This window comes from Chelonoidis abingdonii, chromosome 5 (assembly GCF_003597395.2).
Source record: "Chelonoidis abingdonii isolate Lonesome George chromosome 5, CheloAbing_2.0, whole genome shotgun sequence".
In the NCBI taxonomy this organism is placed as follows: domain Eukaryota; kingdom Metazoa; phylum Chordata; order Testudines; family Testudinidae; genus Chelonoidis; species Chelonoidis abingdonii.
Genome location: NC_133773.1, coordinates 15,501,612 through 15,525,457, shown reverse-complemented (window position 1 = coordinate 15,525,457; position 23,846 = coordinate 15,501,612). Strand labels below are relative to the sequence as shown.

The window sequence follows — 23,846 nt, the reverse complement described above, 5'->3', positions numbered from 1 at the left end:
GGGATCCCACTGTGGACGCGCTAAACCGATTTTATTAGATCTGTTTTGTAATATCGGTTTAAGCTAATTCGAAATAATCGTGCAGTGTAGACGTACCCCTAGACACCAGTTCACCATGGTTGCAGGGCAGCCGGGAAAACGACTGTTCAGTTGTTTACATCACATGTGCTCCTGCTACAACTTCCTGCATTCTGGGCAATTACTCACAGTGATAATGTCAGCAAAAGCAATGATCGAAGGCTTGTTCTGGACAGATGTAATAGTGATGGTAAACGTCTGGCTGTCGAGCTGATTGTTGTCAGCATCGAAGACGGTGAAGTGGAAAATATCTGTGACTGGCTGATTGTCAGTCTCAAACTCAGTTGAGTATCTGTATCAAGAATCAGATCAGTGAGTCACACAGACAACCTGCTGAAATGATTTCACTTCCTATGTTTAAGAACTGCACGGGCAGGAACATGTCTCATTTCAAGGAGATAACAGGTCAATCCTTTCTCCCTCTATCTCGTCCACCCAGAAAGAACTAATATTTTCCCATGACATTGGATGAGTGGTATTGACCAGGAAAAGGCTGGTCCAAGTGTACTGGCTAGTCAGCCACAGTGAAAGAACATTCAGACAGTTCCTTACATAGCGCACTGCAAACCTGATGTGCAGTCATGCACTGAAAGACTTTCAGGGAAAGCGGGATCCAACACTGGGGTGGTTAGGGAAGAACACAGAAGGTGACGGTTATTGTACAATTAGAGTATTGTCCCACAGATCCAACCTGCCCTTCCTGAAAGAAGTATGGTTTCATTTTTCTTTTCTTCTAAACTTTTAAATCTGGACACTTGTCTCCAGTCAACCTGCCTGGCAGACACGTAGAGGGCGATTTTAAAAAACACTCAGCATTGGCCTACCTCTGCTTCTGACTGAAGTCAACAAAACTCCCATCATCTTCAGTAGAAGCAGAGTTAGGCCAATGTTGAGTGCTTCTGAAAATCCTACTCTGTTTCTATCATGATTTTTCTTCACTGACTTATTTATGTGCTTAAGCGTTACCACCTTCAACCTTCACTTTGCTGACGTTAATAAACAAATGTTCCGATAGTATCATTCCCCTGTGAATAGTTGTTCAGTCTAGTCTGTGCTTGTGTATGAAACTACATATATATTGTTGGAAGGACACAGCGACACATGGATCTTAGTTTGGTGTCATGCAACAAGAGCAAGTAATGGCTCCTTCTGTGTAGGAGCCAAAGACAGGCTCAACTTTGACCCTGTCTGGAAGGAAAATCCACAAACCAGTGGTGCAGCTTATTAACATAAGAACAGCCATACTGAGTCAGACCAAAGGTCCATCTAGCCCAGTCTCCTGTCTTCCAACAGTGGCCAATGCCAGGTGCCCAGAGCAAATGAACAGAGCAGGTAATCATCAAGTGATCCATTCCCAGCTTCTGGCAAACAGAAGCGAGGGACACCATCCCTGCCCATCCTGGCTAACAGCCATCAGGGGACCCATCCTCCATGAACTTATCTAGTTATTTTTGAATACTGTTATAGTCTTGGCCTTCACAACATCCTCTGGCAAGGAGTTCCACAGGCTGAGTGTGCATTGTGTGAAAAAATACTTCCTTTTGTTTTAATCTGCTGCCTATTAATTTCATTTGGTGACCCCTAGTTCTTGTGTTATGAGGAGGAGTAAATAACACTTCCTTATTTACTTTCTCTGCACCAGTCATGATTTTATAGTCCTGTATCATATCCTCCCTTTTTCAAGCTGAAAAGTCTCAGCCTTATTGATTTCTCCTCATATGGCAGCCGTTCCATACCCCCTAATCATTTTTGTTGAATCACTTTTTCAGCACAGACAGTCAGAAAACACTGCTTCCTGCTGGAGCTATAGCAGAGAGGATACCACTATTCACATAATATCAGTGAGGCACAGGAGAGGCATGAATTTGGTGTCAAATGTTTTAAGACTGGAACTATTTCAAGTAAAGGATTTTTTTCTTTTATAGCATCATATTTGGTATTGCCTAACTAAAAAATCAAAACAACAACAAATACACAGATTTTGAAGACGTTCAAGCTAAATAGTACTGTCAGAGTACAAAAATACCGTATTTTGTAAACACAATCTTAGCCATTTTTATTATCACAAGATACAATGGTGTAGTTATGAGACATCATCTCCGCTATCATTTATAAATACTTTATATCTCAACATTAATAACATTATGTTCCCTGCAGATGGTGCTCTGAAATTCTTATTGAGCTCAAGAAGATACGGTGTGGTGAAAAATACCTGTTTATTACCTGATTCTCTGGTTGTTGATATCTTCCATGGTGAAATTATAAACCTCAGAAAGCTCTTCAGCATGCTGCCCAGATGTCGTCCGCACGAGGGTGCCATACATGGGCAGAGAAATTAACTGAATTCTTATTTTTGAGTCAGCAGAATTATTATCCTAATAAGAAAAGCAAGCCAGACAGCAGTATTTGCTTTTGTTTCTTTATGGGGAACATGAAAGAAAAAAGTCAAGTGGTGAAATATATAGATATTGGGCTAGATCTGCAGCTTATGTAAATCGATGGAGCACCTTTGATTTCAATGGAGCTGTACTGATTTATACCTGCTGAGAATTTGGCACAAAACGTACCTTCATTGTCTCGTAACTGAGAAGTGTTCTATCTATCTGTGTCTCAAACACACACACACGGGTATAAATCTAGCGTATTTTATTTTCAAATCACACTAAACGCCAAGTAGAATTTACCTTCCCAATAATACCCAGTTGCTGCCTCCTCCCACAAAAGATGGACTGAAATATAATTTCTATTTGGCAGAGAGAATATACAGAGACTGGGCTAAATTCAGCTCTTAGTTACACCAATGTAAATCTGGAGCAAACTCTACTGAAATCAATGGATTAGTTCTGGATTTACCCTGGCACACTTAAGAGCTGCATTTGGCTCATTTAACTATATTATGTGTATCCAACTGTATGATATTATATTTACATCTGCATGTTTATTAAAAAGTTTCAGGTGACAACATGTACCACAGTGTCAACGTTTTAAGTCACCCTAATCTCAACATACAAATAAATAAGCCTCTTTCCCTTACCCACAAGTGTAATTCCACTGACTTCAATGGAAGTAAGAAAAGCAGGTTTTGACCCACAGCCTTTCATTGCATACATTCAGAGAGCAAGATTTATTTTTTCACATAAGATCTGAGTGCCCACAAAAATCAGACACCTAATGTCGACTTTTGATCATTTCACCTTCCTCCACCACAAACGGTGCTATTAAACTGATGGCACCTGCAATCCCTTTTAATGTATTAAGGTGCGTCAGTACTCTGATCTCTTTTCCTGGGGCTTTTTAAAAAGGATTTCCCAACAGTGTAGTTAATGCAAATCTGAAAAAATATCTTAACACAAAATTTTCAGTGCACTGAGTGGTGATTTAACCATATAACTACAAGTGAAATCCCCCAGCTACCCTGTGGAAACCTCATTGAGTGACATCAGCCTATGTGACATTGGTTTCTGTAATTACGCAATGTTCATGAAGTCACACCAGTGATGCTAACTCTTGCCACACTGGTGCTTCTCTTACAGTCTCAGCTCCTGCACTCACATGATGATGTGAGAATCTGCTTTCATTTTTTTAGAAAGTGTTTCTAGCCTTCAGGGAGGCAGAGAAAAGCCTGAAAATATGACCCTAGAAACCAGAAAGCAAAGGAAAAAAAGCCCATGTATTATTTTTAAAAAAAACTTGAGATTTTTAAGTCCAAGTGATGATTTTTGAATGTTTGGGGTTGGCAGTACTGTCATACTGGACATATAAAGCTACAAAAGGCTGTTATTTCTAAGAGTATGACCGGATACCCTCTAGGACATCAACCTCCTGGACACCACAATCAGCTTCAACAATGGAACCCTACAGACAACTATATACAAGAAACCAATGGCTCACCACACCTATCTTCATAGATCCAGTAACCACCCAAACACATCAAGAAATCTGTTATCTACAGCCAGGTGCTCAGATACTGCAGAATATGCTCTGAGGAGAAAGTTCGGGATATACACCTTAACACACTTAAAACTGCCTTCACCAAACAAGGACAGACTACCAGAGAAATAGATTGCATCATGGAACAGACTAACCAAATACACTGAGAGAACCTGCTTCAATATGGAAAACAAAAAAAACCCCTTCGACTGCACATCTCAAGTTATCATCTATCACCCTGCACTGGCACCCGTATGAGAGATCAGCAAACAATTACAATCAACACAGTCATCACTCTAGTACAACCCAAACCCCTTCTTCTGGCCTTCAGACAATCCTCCAACCTTGCCAAGCTCATTATCAGAAGCAAGCTCCCTACAGACCAGCCCACACCAACTCAAAGCAGCACCAGACCCTGCCATAACAACAGATGCAAAACCTGCAGACATATATCCACTACTGCAATGATCAACACCCACACAACACACCTTTCAAGATCCATAGGTCCCATACATGCCTATCACCACACATGGTGTCTCTCATCCACGGCACTAAATGCCCTGATCACAACTATTTATGCTAAACAATCTATCGTACCTTGTATTTAGCTGTGAAGTTTGAGTTCCTTTCCCAGACCTGAAGAAGAGCTCTGTGTAGTTTCAAAGCTTGTCTCGTTCATCCACAGAAGTTGGTCCAATAAAAGATATTAGCTCACCCACCTTGTCTCTCTAAGGTATTTGTACGTTATTTGCAGAACAAAGACCAGGCAAGTCAATTATGCAGCTGTAGAAGTGAGCTGGTGGCATTTTAAACCAGGGGAGCATAGGGTCAAGTATTCTGTGTCTTCATCAGAACCTGAAGAGGAAATTATAACTCCCCCAACCTAACTTACAAGTTATCAGCTTTAATTCATTATAGAAGATATGGATGGGACTCCTGCAACCGCATCCTCCACAAACTCCCAGTGACTCCATTCACTGCTCTGCAGCTTCCTGTCTTGCTCAAACTCCTACCCCCAATCTCCCCGACTGTCTTCTCCACAAAACTTGTATGGCGGCTCCCGGTGTTGCTTTCCCTCATCCAGAAACCACCACAGGACAGTTGTTCTGCCTCTCCCATGAAAACTTTTCTATAGTTCCCATTGCTGTTTTTCCTCAACACACACTTCAAAAAAAAACAATCCCAACTGTGGTCGGTGCAGCCTTTTCCCCTTCCTAGCGCTCAGGATAACACTTCAAAGAGCTTTACAGATATGAGGTAACACTTTCAAAAGTGTCTAAGTCCTATTCTCAAAAGAGACAGAGGCACTTCGGAACCTAAGTTCCACTGACGTTCAATTAAAAATGGACTCCTATGGGCCTACAGGCCAGATTTTCAGGGGAATTTAGGCACTTAAAAAAATGCAGATCGGCACCTAGCTGGATTTACAGAAGTGCCGAAGAGTATATCTAATTGGAAAAAAAACAAAACAAAACCCCACAGCGACGCGTCTGAGAGCCCATGTCACGTGGGGCTTGTGCTATGGGGCTGAAAATAGCAGTGTAGCTGTTCCAACTTGGGCTGCAGCCTGGGCTCCGAGATCCTCCACGCTCACCTATTTTCAGAGGTGGGGCTGCAGCACAAGCACGAATGTCTACGCTGCTCTTCTTAGCCCCACAGCACGAGCTGCATGAGCCTGCTGACCTGGGCTATGAGACTCACTGCCCTGAGGTGGGGTATTTTTGCCACTTAGGTACCTGGCTCCTATTTAAGTCAGAGGAAACAACTACACATGGGAATGATGGTACCCTGCTTAGGTGCTTTTGTAAATGCCATAGACATCTATCTGCCTCTTTAGGTGCTTAAATACCTTAGCATCTCTGGCCCTAAATCACTTATGAAAATGGGACTTAGGCTCCTGAGGCACTTCGACTTAAGTGGTGTGTGGACTTTCTAGTAGTCATCTCGACAGGAGTGAATTTGACCCTGGGTGCCTTTCTGGACTATTACATATAATAAGAATATATTCCAGGAGCTCATTCAAACCTATACAAAGTATGCAAAGGGCTAGTACTTTAAAATGCAGAGCAAGACATGCTGTTAAGAAGCAGGAAAGACTCCCCCGGGGCCATTTTAATCTGTCAGAGGAACAATTTTCAAGCTGCAATGGTCTATTAATTCAACATACTTTTATAATTTTGTGATTTTTATAGGATATAATATTGTCTCAACAGATATTAATACATGAGGGGGGAAATCACTCCTTGGCTTTGTTTCATTTATAAAAGGAGTGAACTTCAGCACAAGGTGGGTGAGGTAATATCTCACTCTGTGTAAGCTCGAACACTTGTCCTTCTCACCAAGAGAAGCTGATCCAATAAAAGATATTACCTCGGCCGCTTTGTGTCTCTGATATCCTGGAAACAACGCAGTTACAGCACTACATGAACTGTTGTATGTTATTTAAATCTGTAAAACTTGAAAGAGACAAAGGAGATTTTTTGGAGCAATGGTGCAATAATATTGCTTTCTGGATCTGACACCTTTATATGGATATGTCCCATATTTCTACCCAAAGCCATTTTTTTTTTTTACAATTAAGTTATATAAGCCCTGAAAATAGGCCATTAAAATGCTTATAGTCCATTAAATTGTGAAGCTTGTGTACAGGTCCCTTCCATGAAATCTACTGCTAATTCCATTGCGACTAAATCCACTGCGTCTAGCAAAGCACCGCACTTCTGTGACACCAGCGATACTGGAAAACTCATGGCGTATGCCAGTAATGTATCACAGCATGATGTCACAGAATTCCAGGTCGTTCTTTAGCAAACGAGGAAGAGCCTGTCAATATCAGGGAGGGTAAAGAAGTTTAAAAAAGATAATTGCTGAGCAAACCTACAGGCCTGGTTAATGTGGGTGTTTAGTGCATAAATATGGGATTAACCCAATTTTCATTTTTTGCTTTGCAGTTCACCTTTACTTCAGTCAAATATGCACAGCCTCAAAAACCTAGTAGGATGAAAGAGTTCATTATCCCCTTTTTGGCAGCTGTAGGGAGGGTATAGTAAAAGGTTGAAGTATTTGACAAGTATCAACATCCTGAAGGTGCAGTAGTCTCCTGAGGGGAAGGAAGCTAGCTGAATGCATTGGATTTAGCAAGGAATGGATATAAGCTTACAGTGTAAGCAAGGTGTGATCGGGAGAGAGTCACAAAGCTTTTGCTAGCCACCGTGATGGTCAACGAGCAGCCAGGGGCCAGCTGGGGACCATCGCTATCCATCAAGGACACTTCGACTTTCAGCACCGTTGTTGCAGTGGTAATGCCATCAGTTACGGAGATTTCCATGCTGTCCTCTGCTACTGATGAGCCATCGTGGACATACTGTAAAGCATTTTGGGTGACATCCTCATACGTGAAGGTATCTCCTTCCCAAAAAGAAATATAAAAACAGTGATGACTCTATCCGCTGCATGAAATTAATACTTTAAGTTCAGATCAAATGTCTCAGTCCCAGAAGAAGCAAATCACGTAAGCACATGCTTATCTGGTATTTGATGCATTCCTTACAGCTGTGTGAGCACTGATTCTATCTGAAGGTTTCATTAATGAACTAGAATGTATGCAGGGAGAAGCCATGACCTTCATGGCAGCACAGAAAAACCCGTGACAAAATGAGTAATATTTTACTAACAAACTTTCTCATTTCTTGTCAGCGCAGCAGTCTTCTTTTCCTTCCACGTCCTTCTAAAATCCACATCTCTTGCCAAGGCTTCCAACACCAGGGCTACTCCCTCCTTATCTATTCTTTGCATGGCTTTCCCATTATCCCCATTTTACAGATGGGAAAACAACTTGCCCAAGGTCAACCAGCAGGCCAGATGCTAAGCCAGCAATAGAAACCAGATCTCCTGAGTCCCAGTTCAGTGCCCTACCCACTAGGTGAAACTGCCTCCTGGATCAACAGAGCTGGGACTTGAAGCTGAGTCTCTCCCTTTCCAGCTGAATGCCCAAACCACTGGGCTACTGGCTACTCGGGTCTCTCTCTTTCCATGGCAAATTTTGAAAGGTCTCAGTTTCATCCAGATATAGAATGGAAAAATTTCTGGGGGACAGGTAAACTGTTTCCTGCCCAGCTTTAGTGAACGTATTCAGTGCTCTGAAAATAATAAATAATACTCAGTTGGCTCTCTGAAGAGCTTGTGAGAGGCAATTACCAGCAATTTATTATTGACAAACAGATCCTAGGTCAACTGCTTATTAAAAATTAACAAAAACACATAGATAGGGAAAATATATTGCACTTGGTGACTTCTCCCAACTTGAATTCCTCCTCTTCCTGCTCAACTCACCTGCTTTCATGTGCTTGTGGACCCCAGCGTTATACCTTAGCAGAACACCATGGTGAGGAGGTTCCACCAGCTCAAAGAAGAGATCTTCAGGAGCTGAGTCTGTGTCACTTACTGCCAGCTGTATCCCTGCATCGGGGGAATACACAGCACTAGTGTTGGAGCTGTAATCTGCTGTACAGTGAACCTTCCCTTAAAAGGAGCAGGTCTAGCATATGCAATTTTACATGCATTAAATGACAGAGATTAATGGGCTCTAATTGAGTTTGTATTTTAAAATTAATGTAATTCTCGAGCTCTCCTCCACACAAATGTCTGTGGGCCTGCCTGCCTGGAGACAATTTGTCCCTGGTGATGCTGAGGTCATGCGTTCAAATGGAGACGTTATTGCCAATCAGCCTTACAAGTGACAGCTAGCATGACCTTCAACTCTGAACCATGTGGGAGGGGACTGCATCCAGCTGTTCGTGCGTTCAGACAGCCCCATGATGTAGTGCAAGGGGGTCAGTGAGTCCGTCTATAACAATGCAAAACTTCCCTAGCCTAGCAGGTCTCAGAGACCAGGCAGTGTTATGTTCTATGTCGCTAATACTGAGCCAGCGTCCACTCCCCGCCCCTGTGGCAATACAATGTGAGGGGGAGAGTGTGGAGCCCTCCTGTTTTGCACAGCCCACCAGAGCAGATCAGAATGCAGCCCCTGGACTAGGCAGAACACAGGGACCGCAAACACGATGCTCCCTTAGCATCAGCTCTGCCAAAAGGGGGAGAGGGTGGGTGAACAGACGAAGCCATGGGGAAGAGGTACATTCTGGACTCTTCCAAGAGATGCAGTAGTTTGTGCTTGTTGAGCTCTTGGAATGGAGGTGTTGGGTTCAGCACTGCCGCCAAAGCAGGTTGTGGGCTAAATGCCACAATCTAGCCCAGCGGTGGCCAAACTACGGCCCGTGGGACCCTCCTGCCTGGCCCCCGAACTCCTGGCCTGGGAGGCTGGCCCCTGGCCCCTCCCCGCTGTTCTCCCTCCCCTGCGGCCTCAGCTCGCTCCGCCGCCGGTGCAATGCTCTGGGGTACAGGAGGGGGCAGATAGGAGGTGGGAGCCAGGTGCAATGTTCTGGGGTACAGGAGGGGGCAGATAGGAGGTGGGGGCCAGCCAAGACCCCCTCTCCTAACCGGTCCTCCATACAATTTACGAAACCCAATGAGGCCCTCAGGACAAAAAGTTTGCCCACTCTGATCTAGTCCCTAGCAAAAGAGATGGGCCCCCATCCGAATTCGAACCAGACGCATGTGCTGGGCTCATGGCGACGAACCCAGCCTGTTCAGCACCTTCTCAGAGTAATCCCGTCAGTCGTGCTAGTTCATAATAGTGACTTTGCTACACGCCCTCCTGGCTCCTTACCAATTGTAGCCTTGCCACCCTGGCTGACCTCCAGAAATGGAGCTGTGATCTGGAACACCGGGGGCTGCTCATTAGTCGAGAGCAAGTGAATGGTAAACGTCAGCTCAGGGGTGGTATGTTCTCCATCAGACACTACACCCAAATGTAAACACATCTGCATTAACGGATTTGTTTTAAACGACACATGTTGAAACGCACCTAAAAACGCATTCCAGGCTGTCTGCTTTTCACCACTAATTGTCAAGCCCCAGTAGTCTCTTGCCTCATCCCCCTCTAATTACCTTCCAAGCACAAGGCTACATAATTCAGAAATTCTGAAAAAACAGTGTCTTCCTTTATCCCTAATCCATCCCTGGCAGCACTAACGTACTAGAAGAGCAGTGCTGACTCCATGTGTGCGTATGCATAGGTGTACGCCTCTCTCTATCACAGGCTGCAGCCTGGAGCCAGAACACACATGGGTTATCCAGAAAAAGGGATACTTGGCATGCCCATGTTAGGCAGCACATTGAAAAGGCTTAAACAGGGTAACAAGTTATTACATACTTCAAGTTATCTGAAATGTGTCCGTATTACATTTAACAATCATTGAGTCAAACTTTGCTGTCCTCACTCATGTCAATGGGATTTTTGACCGAGTAAGACCTGCAGGGTTTGAATTAATGGTTAGAAAAGAGGTGTATCTGCTATTAAGAAAACCAACTCCTGGGTCTTATCAAGGAGTCATTGTCTTCCATGCATATTAATCCACAATTTGTGAAAACAACCATCAAGTATTTCAGGTGCACTTTTACTTTCAGACTTTTACTCAACACTCATAAGTCCTTGAAAGAAGAACTGGGCGGGCGGGGGGCAGGCAGGGAGAGGTAAAGCAAAAGACATTAACAGGAAGGAAAAAGTACCATGACCCTTATGCCGGTGAAAGAATAGTGATTTATATACCTGTGAAACTGAAGTTCACTGACTTCGGGAGACCTGCAGGGGGGGAAACAAAGTAGAGCACTTTTATTACTAGCATAGGAAAAAACAGGGTCACATGAATTTAAATCCATTTTCAACAAAAACTTGAGTATCTTTCCTGACATTTTATGGAGGCAGCTTATTACATATGCTTCAATCCTGGGTGTTACAGTCAGGAACTCCTGAGTTTTAATTCCAGCACTGCCACTTGCCTGCTGTGCGGCCTCGGAAAAGCCACCAAGTTTTGACACTTCCCTGAGAGGTTGTTTAATTTGAGACATCTTGGCCTGGTTTCTGGAAATGCTGAGCACTGACAAGTCCAGCTGAACTGAACTCAGCTCTTCTGAAGCAGTAGGTACAAGATGTCCCAAGATGGGTACTCGAAATCAGTGGTAACTTTTGAGAGTGTAGCAGTTAGCTCCCCTCAGTCTCAGATTCCCTACCTGTAAAACGGGAATGTTAATACTTCCCTACTTCCAGGGCTGTGTAAACATTAACTATTTGTACTATGCTTTGTAATTGTTAAGAACTTGGAATTTAACACAATTAAGAGAGAAATGTTCTGCTATTCAATGCTGCAAGGCAGGCAACATTACAAAAGGGATTTGCATACACTGGTGTCTGTATACCCTGGCAGGCCCGGTTATTTACTAATCATTGCTTCTAGGTTTCATTTCCCCAGCGCACACAGCTCTGCAAATCAGGGAGTGCTAATATTCACCATCATATTTCACTGAGTCGAGTTCGCTGTAGACAGAGTGATGCTTATCTAATAAACTTGATTTGCACATTGTGAGAAGGCAGGGCGGGGTTTACCTGCCTCTACTTGCACCAGCCCTCCTGTGAGTTACTCATCGTCTGCTGTCTTTTCAGAATGAGGCTCCAGTATTCAGAACACTACAGAGCACAGCAACCCATCATCAGTAAATACAGAGTTGCTCACTTGTTACTGAGTCAATTTCTACACCTTTATTTACAACAGAAAGTTGCTCAGCACATACAGACCATGAAGAAAAGCTACAGCAGAACCTCAGAGTTACGAACACCAGAGTTGAAAACTCAACCGCACACCTGATTTGGAACCAGAAGCACAAATCAGGCAGCAGCAGAGACACACAAAAAAAGCAAATATAGTACAGGACTGTGTTAAAAATAAACCACTAAAAAAATAAAGGGAAAGCAGCATTTTTCTTCTGTATAGTAAAGTTTCAAAGCTGTATAAACTCAATGTTCAGTTGTAAACTTTTGAAAGAACCACCATGTTTTGTTCAGTTCCAAAGATTTCAGAGTTCCGAACAGCCTCCATTCCCGGTGTATTCATGATTCTGAAGTTCTACTGTAATTGGTTCTATATGTAACAACCAGTGAATTAACCACCCCAATACAAACAGAGCTACTGTACCCTGTGAGGCACCATACACCTCTATGATAGAACATTAAAAAAACAATCATTTACAACAGTAAGGGCTAGTTTGTGCCAAACGGGCACTGCTCTAAGCAGGGGAAATGCAGAGCGTTGCCTCATCCTCCCTGGTGCCCATGGAGGGACTGTGCATGAGGGAGGCTTACTCTGTTCCTGAGCTTCCCATGTGCAACTAGGGAGACAACATCTTGGCATGAAGGGAAGGGATGGGCCACGGCTTGACTGCCTCTGTCTGGGGCAGTGTGCGAAGGGAGAGCACAGAGTGCAACTGTGAATGGCTCTTGCACTGGGTGCTGAAGCAGGGGAATGAGGGTCTCCCTCATCCTCTCCCCCACACCCATACAAGGGCCAACCCGAATCTATCCATGTCAAATTAAAACAAGTTTCTAAATATCACATGCTTTATTTCTCTTCTCATTCCACTACACAAACAGAACATTCCAACAGACACTGAAGGTCAGTAAAAACGCAACGATTTCTTGAGGAAGAAGGAACTTGTTTTGGCCCAACAGCCCTATACTGCATGCCTGTGCATTGTTGTCTTTTGTTTTCACTACACCCATTTAGGTTAACACACAGTTTTGGAAGACAGCCCCAGGCCAGGATGCAAAGAAAGCCCTCTCTTTCCACTTGGTTCATCTCCACATTACGAGGGACTCTTTTGTATGGAGTTACAGGATTAGAAAACTATCAGGCCATAACACAACTTGAGTGGTTGAAGAACATTTTAAATGGTGCATCCTACTCTCACATTCCACATGCAGAGCTACTCTTGATGCCAAGTGGACAACATGGCCCTACATTCTTTTTAAATGTACATAATACACTTTGAAGAATGGCATTTAACATAAGGATTTGTCTCAGCTGAAAGAACTTGGCTGCATACCGTATTGGCATAAGGCCTACAGAATTATGCATGTAACATGATCCCACACTTCTCAACTTGCCATACCCAAACTAGGGCCCAATCTGGGGCAAAGATCCAAAATATAGGAAAGTAACAGTTACCATCCATCCATCTACTCCAATATTCAATCTCTGAGAGCGGGTCAATGCCAGATGCTTCAAGGGTAGTCACGAAACTCCCATAATGCACTGAGCATTTTGCTATACTCTCCCATAATTAGAGATTTCTGTCATGAGTGACAAAAATAAAAGGTGGAATCCTGGAACTATTGATGTCAATGCCATAAACTCCTATTGATACTTATGGGGCCAGGATCTAGCCGAAAGTGCAGAAAGTTGTGGCATCATTTTCCATGACACCCGTAGCATTCCGAACAATCTCAGTTTCACAATTCAGCATTTCCACTGTAAAGAGTTCACAGTAATTCAAGTCCTAATCCTGCTCCTGTTGAAGTCAATGGCAAAACTCGCATAGACTACATCTTCATTGTTTAATGGAAGTGAGTTTGGCCCATGACAGAGAGAACACGCTAGATTTTTAGAGGGGAAGGCACACCCAGGTCTGTAATGGGAACTAGTGGAGATATTTCCACATTCTTGACACAGAGCTAGTGAAGTGCTGGTGTTTCTTACTGGCAAAAGAGAAGGCCATAATCTCTCTGATGTGTGGAGCTGCAGTGGGTGGACGGTAAGCAATCTTGCCATGGTTTATATCCGCTTGCGTGAAATACTTGACTGGGGAGAGAGGCCTGTCTCTGTGCTCCACGATTCCTAGAGAGACAGAGAGCTCATGTTAACAAGAGGCATCCATTTCATTTTTAATGCTAAACAATCAAGGCTCAGTCACTGTCCCTTCTCTCCCGTAGCATTATTTATGTCTTCAGTGTTATCTCTGCTCACGTTCTCCAGAATGGACCACCCAGCCACAGCCCATTTGGTTGCAGTCGCACACAGTACAGCTCCTTGGACCTAACAGAGGACACTGGGAATTAAACACAGATTTCTAATTGAGTAAGCGCTGCAGATGCTTATGGATGGAGAGGTGAAAAGAACAAAATCACTGGGTGCAGTGTGCAATGTATTCTAGACACTGACATTACAGAAAGCTGGCTGGGCACTGCTCACTCCTCTGCTAACTAAAGGAATCTGGTTGAGAAATACATGGTTTGAAAAGTATTGAAGGAGGAGAGAGAGATTAATAGCTGCCTGTACAGACAGATACTTTGGAAAAAGCTAGAGAACTTAGAAGAAATGGCAATAAAAGCACAGAAGTCCTTAGCCTCCAGCACTAAGACTTTTGTTTAAAAAAAAAGCATATTAATATCACATCTTGCCTTGATTTGGCTGCAGAGGTATAGTCACATTGAACACGATTTTTCCACTCGGACTCTCTGAGTCTACAAAGGAGAGATGATGCGGTTCAATCACTGTCACTCGATCCTCCAGTGCCTAAAAAACATGTTATACAATGAACACAAAAGCCAATGGCACCTGGAGATTTGCTCAGAAACAATGAATCAATTGAGAGAGTTGTTCCCCAAAGGAACTAGTCCTTAAACGCAAGAGTCTCAGAATACCTGATCTTTAAAGTTACACATTTAGATCCTTGACAGCGATGTGCTGGGAGAGCCTTGGCCAAGTCACTTGATCTCACTGTGCCATCTGTCTGATGGGGCAATACTTAGCTACCTTTAGAAGGTGCTGTGGGGTTCACTAGTGGTTAAAAATACAGAAGTGCGGAAGGCTTATTCACCACCTATGACCTAATGTTGTAAACCAGATTGAGATTCTCACAGAGACGGGGTTACAGGAGTGGCACTAAGGATAGAGGGCACTTTATTTCACCATCAGTGATGAGTCTCCCTTTCTCCAGAGAACCAGAAGGAATCAGAGATTAGCTACACAGAGATTTTATGTCTATGCAAGAAAGTTAAGACCCTCTCCTCCCCCCGCCGTCCCTTACACTCTTGTGCAGGCTATCCTGACCTGGGCTTGGTCTGGGAACGGAGGTGTGAACAGAGCTTGGCTCTGTCTGGGGACTGGTAGGCCAGGAGTGAACAGAGTCTTGGCTCTGTCTCCTCCCCTGGCGCCCCATCCAAACACACCAGCCAGTACAGAAGAGCTGACAGGGCAGGGTGTCACTGCTTGTTCCTGGCATGGCCTTGCTGCAGATTACTACCCCACACTGGAGCGAGGGGGAAGCAGTACGCCTTATACATCCCCCCTCACTCACACTTTTGGCAGAATGGGTGAGGAAAAAATAATAAATGTGATTTAAAACTACTGGGTGAAGGTACAAGTAATTCCCTAGCCAGCTTATTGATCTAGTCAGATATGTTTTGAGTGAATCTGCTTTTTTTAAAAAATCCTGAAAAATTTCCAGCAATTTCCATGGAAATGTCAAGGAATAGCAGCTTTTCCTTTTCTATTCAAGCCTTTTAAAACGGCATACTGTTTCCTGCACTACAAGAACATTATCAATGTAACACTTCCAAAGAGCCACTGTGGTGTGTGAGCACACTGTACTGCATATTATACATATATAAAACTTGTGGCTGTATGAGAGTCTTAATGCAGTGGAATTAACTAACATAAGAACAGCCGTACTGGGTCAGACCAAAGGTCCATTTGGCCCAGTATCCTGTCTCCCGATAGTGGCCAATGCCAGGTGCCCCAGAGGGAGTGAACCTAACAGGTAATGATCAAGTGATCTCTCTCCTGCCATCCATCTCCACCCTCTGACAAACAGAGGCTAGGGACACCATTCCTTACCCATGCTGGCTAATAGCCATTAACGGACTTAACCTCCATGAATGTATCCAATTCTCTTTTAAACCCTGTTACAGTCCTAGGCTTCACAACCTCCTCAGGTAAGGAGTTCCACAGGTTGACTGTACGCTGTGTGAAGAACTTTCTTTTATTTGTTTTAAACCTGCTACCCATTAATTTCATTTGGTGGCCCCCAGTTCTTGTATTATGGGAATAAGTAAACAACTTTTCCTTATCTGCTTTCTCTACATCACTCATGATTTTATACACTCTATCATATCCCCCCTTAGTCTCCTCTTTTCCAAGCTGAAAAGTCTTAGTCTCTTTAATCTCTTCTCATATGGGACCCATTCCAAACCCCTAATCATTTTAGTTGTCCTTCTTTGAACCTTTTCTAATGCCAGTATATTGGCATTAGAAAACTGCTGCAAGAGGTCACTGAGTTAAATACTCCATCTGGATCCTAAAAGGGCCCAAATCATTTCATGATCACCAACATCTGTATCTATTCAAGCTAAGTTAATTACATGGCAATTAAACCCCCTGCTTTAGAGCATAAGATGATCACCTACTAAGGATCAAGAAGAATTTTTTCCTCTCATTCACCATATCGTGTATAATCTACTTACTACCTTATAATACCGAAAATATTATAATGGCATTATATAAATCAGTGGGATAGCCTACCCTAGAATACTGTGTTCAGTTCTGATTACTGCATAGCAGAAATAGAAGAGATTCAGAAAAAAGAAACTACAAAGAACAGAGGAATGGAAAAACCTCCTTATGAGGAGAGATTGAACAGACTGGGAGTGAAATCCTGGCCCCACTGAAGTTCCCAAGAAAATTCAAATTGATTTCAGTAGAGTCAGGACTTCACCCTGAAAATGTTTAGTTTAGAGAAAAAAAATGGAGAGAACATGATAGATATATGCAAGATAATGAATATTACAGGTAGGTTTGGAAAAATTCAATTTTCATCTGTTAATGTTAATAACTAGTGATTTCACCGTACACACACAAAGCAATGAAAAAATATTTCCATTGATAACAATCCAAATTTACAGACAGGCAAAGAAAGAAAACTGCTACTTGTGAACTTATTAGTGTCCCACCTTAATGTGTATATAAAAAGGGTTGGAATGCCAGTGTTAGTGGAGGATTTTTACTTCATATATTTTGACATGTGATGTTGACAGTTGGTGTTTGAACTCTTATAAAGTGTTAGTTTTTAGAACATCAGTCTCTACTGCTATTAAACGCTTATTGTCTGATCCCTCCCATGATTTCCAGCATCTGCAAAAATTTCAACTGATAAACATATAAAAACAAATGCTTAAAAATAAATAACAATATTATCTGTCCAAACTATATAAAAATAAAAAATGAATTCTGCCAAGCCTCGTTACCTGGCAGGTAAACTGAGGACTCATATTTATCCTTTCTTCTAATACAAGAAGGGGATATTCAGTGAAATTGAAAGACAACAAATTTAAAACTGGAAAAAGTAACTACTTCTCTAATTAATCTATTACTTACAGCAGATAATATTATGGCCAAAAGGACAGTAGGATTTAAAAAAAATGTTAGACATATATATGGATAGGAGAACATATGCAATATTATTCAATGGGATATAAATAACTATATTATAGGTGGGACTAGTACCACCACCTATTACTGAGGTTGCACAACGCATCCCATATAAGACCCTATTTTCAATTGCTTACAACTTTGCCAAACTTCAGTTGTTTGGACAGAAATTTTCCATGCTGGGTGTCTACATTAGGCTGATTTCTTTTTTTTAAAATTTCTGCCAACGTCATTCTGCCATTTCTAAGAACAATGCTAGAGGGGAAGTTTCTTGTGGCCCTTGCTTTGACATGCTCTAGAGCCTCTATGCTTTGGATCAGGGACATGACATTTGGGAGGGGTCCTTTGCATACCTGTTACCATCTCTGTAAAAATCTGCCCACATCCAGCCAAGTTATAAGCCTTTGAAAGTTTGCACATGCTCACTAGAGACTTGGTAGAGCTTTATTGCTCAAATCTCTGAAGATCCGTCCTCATTGAGCATGTCTGAGCTTCTCACACCTTCTAGTGCTGTGCTTGGCCTGGGCATGAGTCGTCCCCACAGAGTGACTAAGTATGCTCCATCCCTTCACAAGACCCAGTACTTTCCTAGCATTTGAGTGCTCAACTTTGCGACCTTAATGAAGTTCTTTTAACACAATATTTTGCTATGATTAGATAAGATAGATAGATAGATAGATGGGGTCGATGGGGTAAATGGGGATAGATAGATAGATAGATAGATAGATAGATACTTTCACGCTTTAGGGTATAAGCCAACTACTAATAGGTAAGATTGAGAAGAAATTTCCTCTATTCCATAATTCTCTCATCTAAAGGGATTCTTGTGCCTTCCTATTAAGCATCTGATACTGGCCACTGTCAGAGACAGACTACTAGACTAGATGGACCACAGGCGATCCGAGGATGTATGAGGGGAGGCATTTCCAGTAGAGAGAGAGAAGTATTAATGCCGTTGTACAAGGCACCGGTGAGACTTCATCTGGAATTCTGTGTGAAGTTCTGGTCACCCACATTCAAGAAAGACGAATTCTAACTGGAACAGGTGCAGAAAAGGGCTACTAGGATAACCTTATGAGTGGAGACTGAAAGAGTTGGACTTGTTTAGTCTAGCAAAAAGAACACCCAGAGAGGATATTATTACTCTTTACAAATACACCAAAGGGGTAAATACCAGGGAGAGTGAAGAGCTGTGTAAGCTAAAGGACGATATTGGCAGAAGAACAAATGGATATAAACTGGCCCAGAACAAACTGAGGCTGGAAATTAGAAAAAGTTTGCTAACTGTAAGAGGGGTGAGGTCCTGGGTCAGCCTCCCGATACTAGTTGTGGGGGCAAACAACACCATTAGTTTAAAGAGAGAGCTGGACAAATCTGTGAATGTGATTGTGTGATAGGATTGTTTGTGATGGTCAGGGGCAGGGCTTCCAGTTTCTGTCACATGTTCCTAAGGCCATGGCTACACTGGCGCTTTACAGCACTGCAACTTTCTCGCTCAGGGTGTGAAAAAAACACCTCTGAGCGCTGCAAGACACAGTGCTGTAAAGCGTCAGTGTAAACAGTGCCGCAGTGCTGGGAGCACAGCTCCCAGTGCTGCAAGCTAAACCCCATGAGAATGTGGAGTACGTGCAGCGCTGGGAGAGCAGGAGGCGCTGCGACTACACTCACACTTCAAAGCGCTGCCATGGCAGCGCTCCCGCAGCAGCGCTTTGAAGTTTCAAGTGTAGCCATACCCTAAAGCTCATGCTTCAGGGGTTTTAGCCAGCCACCTTCAGTGGTCAGGAAGGGATTTCTCCTCCCCCACCCCCACAAAGTATTGGGTTGGTTTTTTTTTAAATCTCATTCCTGTGAAACATCATGACTGGCCCTGGCTGGAGATGGCACACTTGATGGGGAAGACCAGGACTCTGTGGTGGTATTGAGAATTCTCTCTCTCGGGTGCTTGGCTGGCTGGTTCTTGCTCACATGCTCAGGGTCTAACTGATCCTCACATGTGGTGTCAGGAAGGAGTCGTCCCCCAGCTCATACTGGCAGTGACCCTGGGATTTTTTCACTTTCCTCTCCTGCGTGTGGGTGCAGGTCACTTGCCAGGATCGCTGCCACTGGGAGGGCCTTGGTCACTGGTGAACCACAGTCACGCCTACTTTCTGTCTGTGGCACATAATAGCTAGTCCCCTATCGGCTGTAATACTTCGGTCTAATTTTGGTTGTTAGGTTAGTATGTGGGCGCTGGGTGTTGCCAGTGGCCTGTGATATACAGGACGTCAGACTCCATGACCTGGTGGTCCCTTCTGTTCGTAAACTCTATGACTATGTATGGAATGTTTCAGTATTACACAACTGGCTAGATCGATTATGAGGTGTGATTTTACCTGTCTCTGTAGTGTCAGATACTGGCGAATGCCGAAGGCAGGATTTTGGACAACATGGACTAATGGCCTAGGAGTTTTGAGACCAGGATTCCATCGCTGGCTCTGCCACTGCATGACCTCAGGCTAATTATATGTGCTTTCTGTGCCTCAGTTTCTCCATTTGTAAAACGAGGACAATGAGATTTAGCTACCTTTGTAAAATACTTTGAGATCCTCAGATGAAAAAATGTATTGATTATCCTGTATGGTAAGCCTGTCATTCCTACAGTATTTTCTTATATCCAAGTACATAGTACAATGAATAAAAAAAGAGACAACCCCAACCTTATGTCCAGTGCTCACTGTGGGAGTATATTTGTCCTCAACCTACTTGGATTAAAGTTATAGTTTTGATGCTGCCATTATGCACCATTAAAGAAACATTCCTGACAGAATACATTTTAAAAAACAGCTAGGAGTAAAAAGAAAGAGCAAATTAACTCTAATATACACCATTCATTAAATAAATCAGTATTTCGGGACACTGTGTTTTCAGTACATTTGCACAAGTTTACCTGAAAGGAATTTAGAAAACAATTCTGCTGATGATTCACATGAAGGAATAGAATTCAGCTTGCTACCTCTTAGCTACATTGGCTCTGCACAGCTAACAGAAATTGATGGCAGTGAAAGTTCTTTTTGGCACTGACTCCAGCAGATATGGCTCTGAATGAGAACAAGTCTCATGATAACGATGGTGTCAATTTTACAGAGCCATTTTTTGGAATAAAACTGCACTTTAACAATCACAGAATTTCCTTCCACTCCACAAATCTGATCTCAGCTTACACTCAGCTAGTGTTTGCCATCAGAGAAGCTACATTCTCACCTCATCAATCATATCTTTTGGAGGAAGGTGTAACTTGATGCATAATTGAAAAAGGAAACACTATAGATACATGCCCAGCTTAATCGTCAAACTTTCACTTAACTTTCTTTGAGCTTTCTAGTACAGATCAGTCAAACCAATCTTGTGTTATAGAAGGACTTAGCATTGAGCTCATTCTTCAGCAAAGACGCCAGTCTAATTCTGAAGGAATTTAGACATTTGAAAACGGATTAGCAGAACTCAATCACGCTGACATGGGAAGTGCAGTCTTTTTATGATGAGAAGAGTTAATGTTATGGTCCCTTTGTAATTGCCTCCAAAGCATATTTGTCTCACAAAGAGGCAGCATTTGCAGGTTGTGATGAGCCCCCTCAAGTAAAGCACAATATTTTATGACACTGTTGGATTTTGTGGTGTGTAATTAGCTACAAAATCCAGCATTGCATGGAGCAATCGGACACCTCCCCCAGGAATCTTGTTTTAAAAAAAAAAAAAAAGCAAAGAGAAAAGATACATTACCGAATATTGCTCCAAACAACAGCTTGAACAGATTTTATTATTGCCAGCAGAAGATTGCCCTTATTTTAAACCTTGATAAGATCACCGTGCCATGATGATCTCACTGATCCAAGTTTCACCACTCCCTTCAGTTCCTTCACCCATTCCTGTCTCCCCACCTCACCAACCCCAATGTGTGGAATGAATTCCCTCCCAGACCTTAGGCCTTCCTCCCTCATTGCCACCTGGAAACCTATTTCTTCTAAGAAATCACATGCTAACTACTCTCTTCCACAGTATATCACTCACCAGGTTAGTACTTTACCTACCCAATACGAAACAGCAAGGACTCCGCACCAACCCCTATTATACCTGAAAGGATGGTTCCAGGGTGGGGCTTGAGAGACCTGGCTTCATTTCCTGGCTTCATCACAGACTTCCTGTGTGACTTTGGGCAAGTCACTTAAGGGCCAGATTTTCAAAGGTATTCAGGTGCCTAAAGATGCAGATGCCTAAAGAAGCCTAGTGGAGTTCTCAAAAGCACCATGGTGCCTAACTCCCATTTACTTTCAATTTCAGTGGGAGTTTGGTACCTAAGCGCTTCTGAAAATCCCACTTGCCATCTATCTGCATCTTTAGGCACCTAAATAGCTTGGAAAAGCTGGCCCTAGTCTCTCTTCTCCTTAGTTCCCCCTCTATAAAATGGGCATAACAGCACTGCCCTACTTCACAGAGGTGTGGTGGGGCATGCAGAGACCGTGCTAATGGGGGTTGCATAAGGACCTACAACAGGCAGATCTAAAGTTATCTCTAACCTCCCCGTGTGTTTTTGACTATCTGCAAGGTCGTTTGGGCCAGGACTCTGTCTTTATCTGGGTTTATGACAGAGCAAGTATGCCCTAGGCACTTAACACATCATGAATAAAGAATTAGTAGCTAATAAGGTCAGACATGCCTGTGCATCTCATTTAGATGGCTAGCCCTGGTTCCCAATGCCAGGCATCATGAACCCCTGCCTACAGCTCTGATCTTCTCTCCTAGCCCCTCCACTCACCACTGGCTTTTCTCACAGGCAATTCCAAGCCATCTCCCTTATGCGTGGAATGCCTGCCCCAAAGTTAGACTAACACGGCTACCCCTCTGATACTTGCCCCAAAGTTGTTCACCAGGCCACCCTCAAGTCCCTCCTAATGCCTCACTTCGGCCATCTTGTCTGTGAGCAAGGTGGGGGGAAGGGCAGGGAAAATATACATTTTAGCAGGTAGCAGAGCCATTGAGATGTCCACATGCCTTAATCACCACATGACCTTATTACAACCCACTACCAACTTGTCTGTTTATGACCCTCACTTGCTGGGTCACGTTGACTCTCTGTGACACAGACTGGGTCTTTACTTATCTTCATAAGGGAATGTCACAGGGCGACTGGCCCCTTTAAAAAGAGACGGGCCAGCCACACCTGGCCATAATTAATTAGCTGCTTCCAGCCTGAGGTGGAGGGACTAAGGAGGGTCCGGTGACATCTTAACGGACATATGGGCCTTATAAATGGACTGACAATGAGATCAATTTTGAGGTGGAACCACAGGGAGTGGGCAGGAGACGAAGTACTCCCAGAAAATGAGCGTGGCAGCCCTGTGCTCTGTACCACAGCAGGGAAGGACGCAAGGAACAGAGCCCAAAGTGGCTGAGAACGGTACTCCACGGGAACCGGCCTGGGGACCCAGTGCTCTGTCCCAGAGCCAGAATAACTCATACAGGTAGCCAAAAAAGGGGCTGGGAGCAAGGCCCAGAGGGTGGGCAAAGAGGCAGAAACCTTTTCGTTTGTTGAACTGTTGCTACAGGTTTGCTTGTGATTTGGCCAGAGGGCTAAGTCCCATCTCCAGCACAGACCAGCATGTGGAGAGCCAAAGAGACCCACCTCAGAGAAGGAAATTCCGGGAGAGCCAGCTGTACCATGGGTGGCCAGCAGTGTGTGCTATGAGGTAGCTACGCTCCTACAACAGGTACCCAGTACACTTCTGAGCATATTAATAACAACAATGTCATTAAACCAGTGTCACAACATCTTTGCTCAGTGCTGTCAGGGGTTGCACAACCCAGCATCAAGACAGTGATGCTGAATTCTCCCTGAAGATACTTTGAAATGATCTTAAAATCAGGGTCATGCTGAAAATAACAAGAGTGAGTGGCAATCCTACACTTCAAAAACAGGCTGTATGGACCAAATTCAGCCCCAGTGAATCAGGTACAGGTCCCACTGAATCTAATGGGAACTGCATCAATTTATGCCAAGGACGAATTTGGCCCAATTTGTAGAAGGCCTGAGTTTCTCTGTATTCATCACTGCACCATGAACTTCCTACACTGTGCTACGCTTGTGGATCTTGATGCCCACTGACTTAACTGAAAAGACTCTTCTTGACATCAGTGGGCTTTGTATCAGTCTGCACTGAGAAAGAAACAGTTGAACTAAGGTCTATTTGTTGGCATAAGGCATGGGTCTCAGTGGGTTATGCTATCACCAGAACTCCAAGGAGGATTCAGGTATACAACAGCATTCTGCTAGTTCACAGGAACAGAGCAGACAGCAGAACAAAGCAAAAATATATGCCATATACACTACATACACCTGCCAACCCCTCCAAGGCTTGTTGTGTGTCTAATTTAATTCCCACCAGCCTTGCAGGCATCTCTTCAAATTAAAATGATTAGGGAAACAAC

General features: G+C 43.4%; 1 protein-coding gene across 2 annotated transcripts in view; it reads right to left on the bottom strand.

Moving 5' to 3' along the window:
* The window catches only part of FRAS1 (Fraser extracellular matrix complex subunit 1), a 307,206-nt gene that overhangs the window by 65,172 nt on the left and 218,188 nt on the right, over positions 1 to 23,846 (bottom strand). For both annotated transcript variants that reach the window (XM_075066086.1, XM_075066087.1), the window contains 8 exons: positions 14,357 to 14,471; positions 13,656 to 13,793; positions 10,676 to 10,708; positions 9,734 to 9,865; positions 8,341 to 8,466; positions 7,169 to 7,416; positions 2,302 to 2,453; positions 208 to 370 (listed from right to left, as the gene is read on the bottom strand). In XM_075066086.1, the coding sequence (XP_074922187.1) occupies positions 208 to 370; positions 2,302 to 2,453; positions 7,169 to 7,416; positions 8,341 to 8,466; positions 9,734 to 9,865; positions 10,676 to 10,708; positions 13,656 to 13,793; positions 14,357 to 14,471 (1,107 nt within the window). The remainder of the gene's footprint in view (positions 1 to 207; positions 371 to 2,301; positions 2,454 to 7,168; positions 7,417 to 8,340; positions 8,467 to 9,733; positions 9,866 to 10,675; positions 10,709 to 13,655; positions 13,794 to 14,356; positions 14,472 to 23,846) is intronic.